The 13654-nt window shown below is 39.6% G+C and overlaps 2 protein-coding genes across 3 annotated transcripts; one reads left to right on the forward strand and one right to left on the reverse strand.

Annotated features, from left to right (window-relative positions):
* Positions 1-717: 717 nt before the first annotated feature.
* Positions 718-8268, reverse strand: rad17 (RAD17 checkpoint clamp loader component). Its single transcript, XM_066710658.1, has 16 exons — positions 8053-8268; positions 7429-7683; positions 7253-7333; positions 6879-7038; positions 6238-6374; positions 5975-6027; positions 5739-5864; positions 5535-5604; positions 5014-5125; positions 4500-4691; positions 4090-4175; positions 3752-3898; positions 3260-3406; positions 2818-2938; positions 2160-2217; positions 718-1845 (listed from the first exon to the last, which is right to left on the reverse strand). Exons 1-16 carry the CDS (start codon positions 8092-8094, stop codon positions 1542-1544), a joined length of 2091 nt encoding a protein of 696 aa, XP_066566755.1. The 5' UTR covers positions 8095-8268; the 3' UTR covers positions 718-1541.
* A 94-nt stretch (positions 8269-8362) lies between these two features.
* On the forward strand, positions 8363-11613 carry ak6 (adenylate kinase 6). 2 transcript variants are annotated; one of them, XM_066710663.1, is made up of 5 exons: positions 8363-8602; positions 8975-9067; positions 9212-9270; positions 9723-9868; positions 10327-11613. In XM_066710663.1, the coding sequence occupies exons 1-5, from the start codon at positions 8572-8574 to the stop codon at positions 10514-10516; spliced, it is 519 nt and encodes a 172-aa protein (XP_066566760.1). In that variant the 5' UTR covers positions 8363-8571; the 3' UTR covers positions 10517-11613. The 2 variants fall into 2 exon arrangements, with proteins under 2 accessions (XP_066566760.1, XP_066566759.1); XM_066710662.1 differs by having other exon boundaries at positions 9212-9269; positions 9713-9868.
* Positions 11614-13654: the final 2041 nt, after the last annotated feature.

Consider the following 13654-nt stretch of genomic DNA (forward strand, 5'->3'; position numbering starts at 1 on the left):
ATATAAAATCAGATAGTCTTTGTACTTCTATTGAAATGTCTTTGGATTAAAAGACGCATTTATGGATGTACAGATTGTACAAGCGTAACTGTAGTTCAATTTGTATACTGTGGTCTCACAAGTGAGCTCACTCCTCTGGCTTGACAGTACAAAATCAGTAGCATTGAATAGCTCTGATACCAATGTTTTTTGATTTCCTCAGTTGCCAATTCAATTCTTTCACTGCTATGAATTTAAACTGCCATAAACATATTCATATATCTTCAGAACTATACATTCAATGATGTACTAATTATGTACGACTCCTGTTGGGATTCTGCAAATGTCTAAGATGAGGAAAAACTTATTTTAAATTAAAATATTTTGTCTGATAATTCAAGTTATTCTCCATCTTCATAATGTGGAACAGATTAGTTTTTACTAATTGAAATTTTGGTTTAGGCTGAGGTATGGCAGTGGGATTGATGACTAGATTGTGCTCAACTTTCAGCCAATGGGTTTATGGACCTCAGATGAAGTATCTTGTACGTTGACAGGAGATTGATATTCCTAATTGATTCAGCAAGAGCACATCTAAAAATTTTATTTTGGGAGTGTTTGTTAGCTTGTTCTCGGGACCAAAGATCACACCAGTTAAGTTATAGATTGCTCGTGTTTTTTTTACACAACAACCAGGGTGGTAATTTTGCAAAATGAAGTCCTCAACAACTCAAAAGATCAGTGATCACCTTAATAAGGACAGGTGAGAATATGATTTTAATCTTTAAAGCCAGCCATCTGACCTGTTTGAGTGACCTGGCAGAAACAAGGACTACAGCAGATAATCAAACTTATGTAATTGGCTAACCGACTGGCGCAGATGGCAGAACGTTTTAACAGATTAGAAGCAACATCAAACAATACAGAATATACCAACTTGCATCTGCAGTGAAAACAGAAAACATCTGCTTCTCTAGACCATTTCTATTAAACTCCAGTGAGATGCAACATTGTAGTTTCAATCAATTTCACTGACACGTGTGAGGCACTTGATTTTTAAAACAGATGTCAGTATCTGAACAGCACTTTCAAAATGTAAATAAACAGCAGAACAAATACGGGAAGCAATATTTTCCTTAAGGCCAAAAAACTTTCACTTTGTAATTTCCCAGAACAGGTCTTCAATCTTGCCTAAAGAAAGAAAACCATGCGACTGCTTAACGTGTAACATCTGTCCATATCTCTTCATTTCTACACCAAACACACACACACAGAAAAGCAAATGCAGAACAAACAAAATTCACAGATCTCAGAAAAACACATACCCCCCACCCCAAACCTAACAAATATAAATATCTGCAAACCTCCCTGTAATGATTACAAGAAGATACAGTTTAGGACTCTCTTCCAAAGAAAAGCATAATTGAAGACGCCTTTTAGCATCAACTGCAATTCTTCACAGGTTCTTGTGCACATGTTCATCAGAAATCTGTGCAGACTCATAAATATTAGAAGAAAATAATCATGTGGGCTAGAAGCGTCTTTAGTGCTCGAGTTTGGGGTCAGTCACTGTCGTATTCCTCGATCTCCAGCTCCTCCTCCTCCAGCAGGGCCTGTGCCATAGCCGGTTGGGGCTGGCTGCCGGGCAGGTCTGCTCCAGCACCCTGGCTGGATGTGAGGGAGGAGGAGGAGCGGTGAGCCTGGGGGTCCTCTGGGTGGCCAGTGGCTTCAGAAGCTCCGAGGTCAGGCGTGTCATGGGAGGGGGCAGCAGGGGCGGCACTAGCAGTACCAGCGGTCTGATCCTCGTCCTCACTGTCCAGGTCCACAGTCCCTGGGTCTTTATCAGTCAAAGCTTCAAGTCTTAATCTGCAGAACACACAGCAGCATGAGAGTAATAAATACAGACAAGCCCATGCACTTAGCCTCAAACACAGTGCACAACTACAGTGTAGATATCAACCAACACGTGCTCCTAACTCACATGTTCATGGAAGCACCTGAAACTAGAAAGAAACAACAGGATTTGAACTAATATAAAAGTACCAGTTACAGCAAAACTGCTGAGGTATGCAATATCTCACACACACAACAATATAACGAAATACCTAATTCTGTAACAGGAACACTTATTACAGCCTTCACAGCTGCTATGGAATTGTTATGACCAATATCTCACATACCTTCCAGGATATCTCTTCAGTGGAAGTCTCCCCACATCCTGGATGAAGGCAATCTGAGCTATTAAACACAGGAACAACACTATTAGTTTGATGGTTTAACTGCAGAGAATAGACAAAAGGATTAAACTGCATTTTATTTTCCAGTACGTCAAAAAGTGTAAATTTGTTTAATTTCCTAATAATTTTGTATTGATTATATTACTGCACTTTAAATGGTAAGTCAACCTGGATAAGAACCCTTCCATTAGAAAAAGTTTATCGTGGTTATCATGAGGGCAAGTGGCCAGAAACGTGCTATAGCGCTCAAAACAGAGCACATACAAGCCCTTTATTTAAAAAGGTTTATCTCAGAGCTACAGACGTGGCTCTGTGTTTGATAAGTTTTAACTAGTCCACTCGATCTTGGGTAATATTCTCACACACATTCTAAACAGTGCTGTTACACCTCTGACTCCAGCGCTATGGATAATGGTCTCATTTGAATGTGATTTTCATATATTACTGTATTAACCTCAAAGAACAAATGTGAAAAATGTGGTGGCAATAACAGTATTACTAGTGATGATTATTTCTAATAAGACTGGAAGGACACACTGGTATAGTCTGTGCTTTGTCACTCCTATCTGCTCCCCCCTATATGATACAGTGGCGGACATACCTTGGTTTCTCATGGGGTTGGAGAGCAGGGCCAGGTAAGGCAGCAGCTCAGTCTGAAGGCTCACAGGGCTCAGGCAGAAACTCACAAATAGCGACTGAGCTGCCTGACAGTTCTCACGGTACTAGAACAGGAGGAGAGATATCTCAGAGCTCACTTCCACAGCTGGGAACTGGGAAAACTGATATTCATGTCAGTATCTACTGTTCAGCACAGTGAAATATATACTGTACTGCAACTTTAAAGGGAATGAAAACAACATTTAGTCTCAACTTGGCTCAAAGACAGAAGGCAGCACAGTTTTAATCGGTTTGTTTTTTAAAGCATTGTAAATAATGTCACAGATTTGAGTATATTTGAAAAGCAAATTTGCCTCAGGCGGTTTTAATTTAATTGCAGATTTGTCTACAGACTACTGCACAGAAGGGCCAGGCAGCACAATTACCTTTTTATTGATGAGCAGCCACTGGGGTTTGTGCAGGGGTTTGAAGCCCACTCCGGCCTGGCAGTTGGTGAAGGCCCGGGCTCTGTTGGAGTGGATCAGCCCTCTTGTGGCCACAGAGGAGCTGTACTCCCTCATGGTGGATCGATTCTGGACACAAAACATCAGGAGAAACACACAGGTGAATAAACCAACTCCGTCAGCCTCAGCCACCAGTAAAACAAGCATTTTCTTTGGAGTTTGGACTACTTTCCCATTTAGACCGACTGAAAATCATCAATAACTGTGCGATAATAGACAGTGACAAATTAATAAATTAACTAGGTGTATACCTTCTACAATGAGGCTTTGACTAAAGATTCAGGAGATGGTAAAACTGACACAGATTAAAGCATTCAAAGACACAAATGACAGTTCAATAGCCTAGTAGATTTCTAGAACAGGAGAAGCATTATTTATTGTTCAAGGGTGTGAAACTGAACGCTGGCTCCTTACACTCCAGTCCGTTGTGAGGAAGTCGGCATCTGAAAGGTATTCACTCGCCCGCACCACATCATCAATGTCAGAGAAGAAATCCATGTAGTTCTGCTGCAAATACATGTTGAAAAGATCCCCAGACATGTGCGATTTCTCCACCACCATCTACACATGACGCAGAGACAAGCAGAGACAAGTTAGCTCACCGCGCTTCATAACATGACAAACACTGGCTCAATTTTACTTTTAAGAGAAACCTGATGCAGTATTTGAGAGTAAAAACATATAGTGAGCTAAACTAACTGTCAGGTGAGCCCTGAGACAATGCGGGAATGGAGGCGCACACAGTCTCATACCTCAGGCTCAACGAGCAGCGTGTCTCTCTGGTGCTCTGACAGGTGGGCTGGCAGGCTGGATACCTCTGGCTGCTCACAGGCCTCCCCTGTCAATCACACAATCAGACTTGGAAGTTAGCTGCTCCCAACAAACCCACTTCCACAGGGAGATTTTCAGGGATTTTTTGCCTGGTGCTCCAGTTTCCTCCCACATCCCACAGACAGACTTAGGTTGAATGGCTATTCTAAATTCCCCTGTACTCATGTATATGTGTGTGTGTGTGTGTGTGTGTGTGTGTGTGTGTGTGTGTGTAGACCTGCAATTGGTGTCAGATCTGGGCTGTAGATGATTGTAACATTGATTAAACTAGTTTCGGTGGCACATTGCTACCAAACCCAAGATGCCTGTAAATATATATGCTCTCACTTACGTTTACAGTACAATATCTTTCCCAGAGCTCTGAACAGGAAGAGCGAGGCATCTTTGCCTCCGATGGCCTGGACTGCCTCTTGTTTCCCAGAGGGCTTTGCAGATTTGCCCTTACTCTTCCCTTTGCCCCGGCTAGTTATAGATGAGGGTTTCCCTTTCTTCAAGGACCAAAGGCTGTTTTCAAATGTTTGATCTGGAAAACAAATACTTGTGCAACTATAGAAAGTGCCAGAACAAATTGAACTCTCTGAGATATTTATCCTTAAGATTTTTTTGTTGGAGTTTCCAAAAGCCATACTTTACATTTTGGCACGTTTGGCCACAGCCCCTACATATCACTCTTAACATTCCAGTCAATATCTCAGGTAGGTTGGCAAAGACTTTGGGCAGAAATTTAAGGGAGATTTAAAAAAAAAAAAAAAAAAAAGGTTGGGGGGGAATTAAGATGCTTTTGATTCTATGCATTTATGCTATTTTAGTTTGTAAGTCCATGTTTAGTGTCTGGTCGCCCCCACCTGTGAGAGAGGAGAACTGCAGGCTGTTGATGGCGCTGCGGATGTCCCCCGAGCTCCCCGAGCACAGCAGCTCCAGAGACGCCTTGTCAGGTATGCACACCTTCCCTCCACTCTGCAACAGAACACAACTCTCAAACACTGTCTTCACTAACACAGGTGCTATTTCTATCTGCCTTTTGAATTCCATTTTCCATCTTCTCGTTTTTTTTTTTCCTTTCGAAGATTCCATTTCTCCTTCTGTGTCCAATTAAACAATCGCTTGAGCTTACTATGAAGTTTCACTTACAAATAAGTTGCACAAATATAATACACTGTTGTTAAGGAACATTAGATTAAATCATTCTCTTCTCCTACTGCATGTATTCATTTCATGTAACTTAAGCATCAGCATCACTTTTATCCCCAGTTTTATTTACAGGAGTTTAAGGGACCATGTTTTCCCATACAAAATCACTTATTCAGGGAATAACATTCCCCTAAAAACACCCCCACATGACGTGGCCAGTATGGGGAGCACTCACCCTGCTTGCTTCCTGGGAGGCCAGTCGACTCAGAACCTTCATCATGCTGGTAGGAGCCACCGGGTTAAAACTGCAAAGGGCATTGGAATAAAGACAGAAGACACCATTAAAAACCATTACTACTTAATATGTCTACTGTCTGCTCAAAAACATGATATAGCACAGAGGTTCTAGCCTTTCACGAGGCTGTAGAGTAAATGCTACCTTATATTGCAGATATTAAGCTCATCCTGGATGTCCTTTGGGAAGAGCAGTCGGGAGTTGCTGTCCCCACTGAGACTGTCTGAGATAATGAAGATAAGGGGACACCTGCCCGTCTTCACAAACCGCCTGATCACATGACCACACAAAGGAGGGAAAGAAAAAACACCCTGAGTGATATATTTTGTTTTGTTTAACATTTGACACAAGGGAGAAAAAAAAAAAAAAGTCAACCTCACCTCAAGATGTCGTGTAAGCAAGTTGGCTGCCTATAAAACTGATTTGGGAGATCCTGTTATAGAAGGGAGAAAGAAAAGGAATAAGTTATTAAAATGAATAATATTCCTCACAGCATTGTCTGTTAATCCATCTTTTTCTTCATTGTACCACAAACCACCTTTTCCTGTGACTCTAGACAGACATTAGGATAATAAAGCAATAACATACATTATATTTCACCAGCATGTAAGCAACGTCTTAATTCCTGTTTATTTTGACTTACCTCAACGAGGATGACCTTCCTGGCACTGTCCGCACTGTCTCCCAACATCTGCAGGCGACTGTATTTGTTGGCCCTCAGGAGAAACTCTTGGAAGACAGCAGTCTGGGAGCCACTGGAGAAACTATTGAAATGGGACCCTGTCAAGAACAACAAAAACAAAAGAATAACAAATGATTAATAGGAACTTGTCAAATAAGTGTATTAGAAAACCAAGTCAAAAACTAAAACACTATTATCTGTGGCCGGCGAGCACTGAATGTGATTTATTTATTGTATAAAGATCTGAAGAAATGCATCAGCAGCTATTTAGACTTGAAATACCACACCAATGTCCTGTGGTTTCTGTTGTATAAGTTATAAAAGGAAAAAAATCTAAACTATCAGATTTGTTTTTGGTAAGATGTGCTCATAAACATTAAAATGTATGCAAATAATGTATTTGAGAAATTATAAAGGACTTAAAGTGGAATAAAATAAATAAAACAAAACCTAATGAAACCGAAGCAGCTGCAGCCGTCCCCTACTTGCTATTACACTATTTCAAATACTGAACACAGATAATTGGGGCAAAAAAAGTCTTTCATCAAATACAGTAGATTTTTCTGAGAGTTTTGAATCCCTGAAGCAGCGGAATGACTCACGGGGGTCAAAGGTCTGCTTGAAGTCCTCAGTTTTGAATTCAGTGGTGGTGCTGGGGTTGCTCCACTCCTGAACATGAACGGCCAGCTCCCTGGTTAACACCTGGATGGTGGCTGTCTTCCCACAGCCCGAAGGCCCGGTCATCAGCAGAATAGGTCCACCCTATCAAAACACACCGTGCAGGTTTTTAAATGCGGCCCCAAACCTCTACTGATCATGAGCAAAACCTAATATTTCACATTCATTTTTACTAGGACACATTTAACCTAACACTGTGTGTAAAAACATGTCTAAGCTCCATACAGAATAGTTTTTCAGAAATGTTAATGACAAATATGTTAAAGTCGTTAGAGAATTGAAGAAATACAATCTGTACCTTCTTTAATGGGTTGTCCACATGCGATTTTAACCAGTTTTCAACTTCCTCAATTTTCTTCTTGTGAACTGCGAGTTCAGCCTACAGACAAAAAAAATGTAAAAGCTTTTCTATGACATCAGTTTTCTTCTGTAGACATCAATGGCATAACTGTAAACCAAGTTAGCGTCCAGTACCTGCGTCGAGGGCGAGTGTTTCTCCACCCAGGGCTCATTGTGGCTCTGCTGGGGGGCGTCTCCTCTGGGGGGACACGGCGGCTGGGATGCGGGCGCGGCTGCCCTCCTCTTCGGGGGCCGTTTGCTGCCGGGGTCCGAAACCGATGACCGAGCCGTGCTGTTCAGATGTCTGTTCGCTCGTGTTTTGGGGGGGACTGGTGTCAGACCGGCTCCCCCGAAGAGATCGCCGAACGATGGCTGCACCCAGCTCGTCAACTAAAACATCAACACAAACACACCAGACAGGATGGAAGTGGAGATAAATCCCCTTAATCGGGACTAAATGAAACCTGGTAACAATATATAACCATATAACAATATGAGCACCTACTTATTCGCATGCATTAAATATTGTATACAAACTCTTACGCCTTTTGAACAAGCAGGAATGACTGAAAAACAAGTTAATGATTATCTGCCTTTTTAAGTCTAATACATACACAACCCAATGTTTTAAAATGATTTTAAAGTATTATATTTAATTTTTCATTCACGTAAATACACCACATGCAGATATGAACAATTCGGATTGTTTTATACTTACTTGAAATGCGATATTAAAAAGGTTTGCTGCAAGAAACTCACCTTACTAGTAGATGCCTTTCTCCCGAGAGAAAGTTTTGACATTATCAGCTTTGGCAATTCCCATCCGCACACTAAGATCTTTGCAACATCTAAAATAAAGTGAATGCGTTGTGCAGATATATTAAATAAATACAAAAACAAGTGTTTTAACCTGTTCTTTGTTTAATTTCTTCCATAAATGACGTGGAAACAGACAAACGTTTTCAACAAACACAACTACTTTCCCTTTAAAAACAAGGTCCTCCGTGAACTGCGGCGCGGTGTGATGACGTCACCGTCACCGCCTTCGTAGTGCCCATTCCAGTAAGTCAATCTGCGACAGGGTTTCTCGGGTAAACATCATTTAATTTTTGTCGCTGTGTCCAATCTAGTTGTATTTATACACGGTACATAGTTATATATTTACCTGCCTTACATTTTGTAAAAACGAGCACGCTGACGTCTCTGCAAAGTCCTAACTTACTTCAAAAGTCAGTGCACGCTGTTTCGGCGTCACGTGTAGGTAGAACCGTTTTTAAAATGGTGAAGAGACCGAATATCCTCCTGACAGGTGAGTCTTGCCAAGCACTGTAATAACATACCGGACAGAGGGGAAAAAAAGTCCTGCTGCAGCTGCTGTATTGTTAAATGATTAGAGACACATTTCTCACTCGCCTGACTGGTCAGTGATGTGTTATTTACCTAATAAACATGATGCACGGCCCTGGCATCTCTTCGCAGTCGGAGTTCGAAATGCTAAAAACATGTTTCGGGATTTTATCTTAAAATAAACTTGGCAAACATTTTCGGGAACCCTGCATCACACGAAGAATCTCATTGTATCCCTGTAACGTAAAGTATGTATATGCAATAGCACGTGTGTATCATTTTGTTGTTTTAATGCAGGTGCAGTTTACGACGTTTTTATTTTCTTTTTACACAGGGACCCCCGGAGTTGGGAAGACCACTCTGGGTAAAGAACTTGCTCAGAGGACTGGGCTGACCTATATCAATGTTGGGGATCTGGCGAAGGAAGGTGAGACACTTAGTTTACCTGACACACAGACATTTCACAATAACAAGTAACATTAATAACATGTTTTGTGTAATGTGTATTCAATTGCGTGGTATGGTTAAAAATGCTAATACTAACTATTCATCTTTTTCATTGACAACACAGGGGAGCTGTATGATGGGTTTGACGAAGAATATAATTGTCCAGTGTTGGATGAGGACAGGGTGAGTATCATTTTACAAATATTATACCAGTTAATTGTTCACTTCCTAGATTGTTTTGCAATACAAATGCTGTAGTATACTATAACTAACATCTACATTATGTGTACCTTTACTGAGCTGAGCTGTATGGGAAGTTTACTGTACAGGAAACCTTTGGGGAGGGAGGGATACTGTATATTGCTACTGTGTGTCTTTCTTTTCTTGCATTTTGCTCCAGTTAATAATCAAACATGTAAAATGAGAATGCTGAGTGTTCATTATTCTTACAATAATGTGCATTGCTATAATTGAGCAAATCCTGTCTTTTATGTTGGGGCTTGTGCCCTTGTATGCAAGTTTCACAGTAGTGTGTTGGCCTTCTATTGTTAAAGACCGAGCCAGTTAGTCAGATATTTTCTGTCAGTCAGCATGTGTTCAATGAAAGTGGGGGGCACTGTGTGTTGGAGTTGCAGGTGGTTGATGAGCTGGAGGAGCAGATGGCAGAGGGCGGTGTGATCGTGGATTACCACGGCTGTGATTTCTTCCCTGAACGCTGGTTCCACATCGTGTTTGTCCTTCGCACTGACAACTCCTTTCTGTACGATCGGCTGGAGAACAGGTCAGTGGCAATGGCTTTGTGTTCATCTACTTTTATATAACTTGACAGTTTGTGATGGGGTTGTCATAGCTGGGCTGTTGTGGCCTTCGCAGCTGAATAAAGGAAACTCCTGTGTTGTCTCCAATGTGTCTGTTTTAATCTTTAGGAACCCAGGGTGATGCATATGTCACATAAAGGCCTGGACAACTTTGACAATATAAGGACATACACGTTAGATGTGGTTCTTAAGGCTTAATGTTAATTATATCTCTGCAGCGCCAGTACACTAATATATAAGCATTGACTTTGCAATAAAATCATGTAAAGAGGAAGGGGGAAACAAAATCCTAGTTAGAAATGTTTATCAGAACTTCACTGAGCTACCAACAGCACACAACATATTAACATTCAGCAATTCCATCAGTGTGTGAGTGTCAGTGCTCTGCCTGCTTCACAGGCTGTTAACCTTTCTCTTTCAGAGGTTACGTGGGGAAGAAGCTTCAGGATAATATTCAGTGCGAGATCTTTCAGACTATCTATGAGGAGGCCATGGAGTCTTACAAGCAGGAAATTGTCCACCAGCTGCCTAGCAACGAGCCTGAGGACCTGGAGAGGAACTTGGAACAAATAGTGCAGTGGATGGAGCAATGGATGAAAGACAATAATTGAGTACAGATGGACATAGATACACACACACACACACACACACACTCACAATCACTCGCTACCACAAACAGTCCCTCTCTATGCCAATCTTCAATCTCTTTGTCACAGATATCTAAACTATTGTGGATGGTTTTCAAAAATGTTTACTCCAAACATGATATGCATACCCAAGGGGAGGAATTTACTTTTTTTTTTTTCACATTATTATTATTTTTTAGTTTTTATTTCTTGGCAGACACCCTTAGCCAGGGTGATTTCAGTGAACCTAAGTGGTTCTACACAAAGCACTTCCTTGGAGACACATTGGAAATTACTGGATCAAAAGGTCTTGAAAAAGAGTGTTGAAGTTCAGATGCACACTTCACTGCCCTGTTCAGTGTGTAGTGATGTTTGTATTTTACCACTGTGGGAAATTTTCCGGTTATCTGCAATTTCCTAGTGATTTTTTTTTTTTTACAGTCTGAGACACTGCTTCATTATGTCGTTTTCACTGCAAGATGCATATACTTAAATTGTTGCTAATATAACAGAAATGTTTACTTCAAAAGAAACCTAGTCATAGTTCCAGTAGTAGCATGATAAGGACATACTGTAGCAGTAGTGTTGTTAAATTCAATTTAAACACGAGGGTCAGCTCAAGTCCCCACATCATGTTGGTTGCTTTGTGTTGCCAATTAATTCTAACCTAAATACAGTTATAAGCAATGTACATGTTATTTTTCCGATCAGGATGCGTCATAAAATACGGGACTGTTGTACTTGCAAGTAATCCGCAAATAATCCCCTTACATTTAATAATGTCTGTCCATGAACATTTGTATTCTATGTTGTCTGCAATTTTCTGCAAGGTTATATAACTATTATTATATGTATATAACTAGAATTATACTATTATAGTATGTATTATTTCCGTGAAATATTAGTAAGAAAGAAAACACTTTTCTATTGATGTGTATGTATAAACTTGGTATTGCAGAATGTGAGGTTTGTTGAAGGTCAATACAGTACTGTAAATGTCATAAGATGATTTGTATTCAATTACAAAGGATTGGAAAAAATAAATAACCCAAATTCATAAATAAATAAATAAATAAGTGAAATGATCTGCTTTCTCCAATACTGTGCACACATCAGTCTCAGACCCCAAGCGTAACCAATCACAGCGGTTTCTCAGTTTGTCTCGAATCAGAGCAGTTCCTCAGTTTGCAAGGTCATAATTTGTCTGTGTTTTGCCTGCCTATCTGTTCACACACAGATATATTTGGTGCCAGCAAAGCTTCAGTAAATTGAAGGAATAATTCAAGCATTTAATATTACACATCTTGAAAACTTATTCACATTGAAAGGATTGAAATCAATAGTATAATTTATATCTAATTATTGTGGTATGTGAAGCAAACTCTGGTTCAGAAGAAGGAGGAAGATAACCATGGTCTCAATCTCAGGATGTGTGATCTATTATTCCACATTTTTGTGTGTTGTTTTTCTATGCTACCTAACAATTCTGATAGAATGAGCTGAGGAGGATGTAACGGGGGAGTATCTGTTGAACACGTCCGAGTACAGCAGTGGGCTGGCTAGTGGTGTGATAACTTCCTAATAATAATTTTGTATTATTATTTTTGCAGGTATGGTCATCATGGGAAATAAGGAAAATTATACAGAACAATATAAATGTGCAGCACATTAACTATTAAATGATAATTAACTTGATTTATTCCACTAATTGTTGATATATACTCAGTGATGTTTGTCAGATCTCATGAAAAAAGGCACATTATTTGCCCAATGGTTTAAAATTAAATTAACTAAAAAATGTTTTGGAAGCTGACTTATGGTTCCCTTTAACTATTATTTATACCCTGACACAATGACTAAATGGATGGTGGGTAATAAATTATATTGAAAAATTTATGTTAAGATAAACAAATTAAATATGTGCTGTAAGTGAGGGCTGAAATATGATATGTATGAAAATGCAGAACTGTCCTCATCAGAAATAAGTGACAATACAATTCCCTTTGTGCTGGTATTTATTGAAATGGAAATGATTCAAAATTATACTAACTTTATGCTGAAGAGTTCCAGTGTTCTGGAGATTATGAGAAACAGCCCTTTAAGACAAACACTGGTGGCTGCCTGGGTTAAAACTGGTACAAGGTCACAAGTTGATTGCAGTTCATACAAAGTTAGCATTTTATTGACTATGATAAAAAATAATATTAAAAGTATTATTTGGTTGAGCAGTTTATTATACTTTTTAGATACTTGTCCTTTCTTTAAACATCTCAGCACTACAATATGACATAATTTATGAGAGCATTGTGCTTGGAAGCATCCCAAACAATGTTCACGTTCAAATGAAGAACAGAGGAACTGATTTATTTTAGCCAAGTTTAAGAAAGGGAACACTTCTAATGACAGGAAAACAGAACAATGGCAGTTATAATGGTAACCATGGACACAGGAAATTTAAGGGAAATTTGAAACAATCGTTGTTATGAAATATGCACATTTGCAAAATGTTCAGCATCTGAAAGATTTAATTCTACTGACAGAGTCGAGAGTAAGGTCCTTGGATGTGATATACTTGCTGAATTCTGATGGAAATGTTTTATAGTAATTTCTGTTCTGTAAGATAATATACACACATGCAACCAATAAAGAGAATGCCTAATATCTAAGTAGTAAGTGCTTCTTAGGATTTCAATTTTTTTTTTTGTCATACTTCAAATTTGGACAGCAGTGTGGACTAGTGGTCAGGTCTCTGGACTGAGGAGCAGAGGGGTGTGTGGGTTCAATCCCAGGTGGGGGGCACTGCTGTTGTACCCTTGAGCAAGGTAGATTGCTCCAGTAAATGCCCAGCTGTATAAAAGTGAAAATAAAGTGATACAATGTAACAATTGTAAGTCACCCTGGATAAGGGTGTCTGCTGAGAAAATGAGTAATAATAATAAAGATATTGGTACAGATACATTAAGAAAACAGATTTGATTATTTGATCAGTGACTAACAATGATAATTCTGTGCAGGTAAAGACAACCTTTTTTTTCCTCTTCATTAACTTAATTTCTACCATTAAACTGTACAGACAATGCACCACAAATGAATGAATGAACAATATGTTTGATTGACAGATGC

This window comes from Amia ocellicauda, chromosome 8, assembly GCF_036373705.1.
Source record: "Amia ocellicauda isolate fAmiCal2 chromosome 8, fAmiCal2.hap1, whole genome shotgun sequence".
In the NCBI taxonomy this organism is placed as follows: domain Eukaryota; kingdom Metazoa; phylum Chordata; class Actinopteri; order Amiiformes; family Amiidae; genus Amia; species Amia ocellicauda.

Bases quoted from the DNA above. Each gene is read 5' to 3' on its own strand.
- rad17 (XM_066710658.1), bottom strand. From the start codon at position 8,094: ATGTCAAAACTTTCTCTCGGGAGAAAGGCATCTACTAGTAAG. The intron at 6,028-6,237 runs GTAAGTCAAAAT...CTTCTATAACAG, and splicing joins GGAAGGTCATCCTCGTTGAG to GATCTCCCAAATCAGTTTTA. The intron at 5,126-5,534 runs GTGAGTGCTCCC...GTTCTGTTGCAG, and splicing joins CCTCCCAGGAAGCAAGCAGG to AGTGGAGGGAAGGTGTGCAT.
- ak6 (XM_066710662.1), top strand. From the start codon at position 8,572: ATGGTGAAGAGACCGAATATCCTCCTGACAG. The intron at 8,603-8,974 runs GTGAGTCTTGCC...CTTTTTACACAG, and splicing joins ACCGAATATCCTCCTGACAG to GGACCCCCGGAGTTGGGAAG. The intron at 9,869-10,326 runs GTCAGTGGCAAT...TTTCTCTTTCAG, and splicing joins TACGATCGGCTGGAGAACAG to AGGTTACGTGGGGAAGAAGC.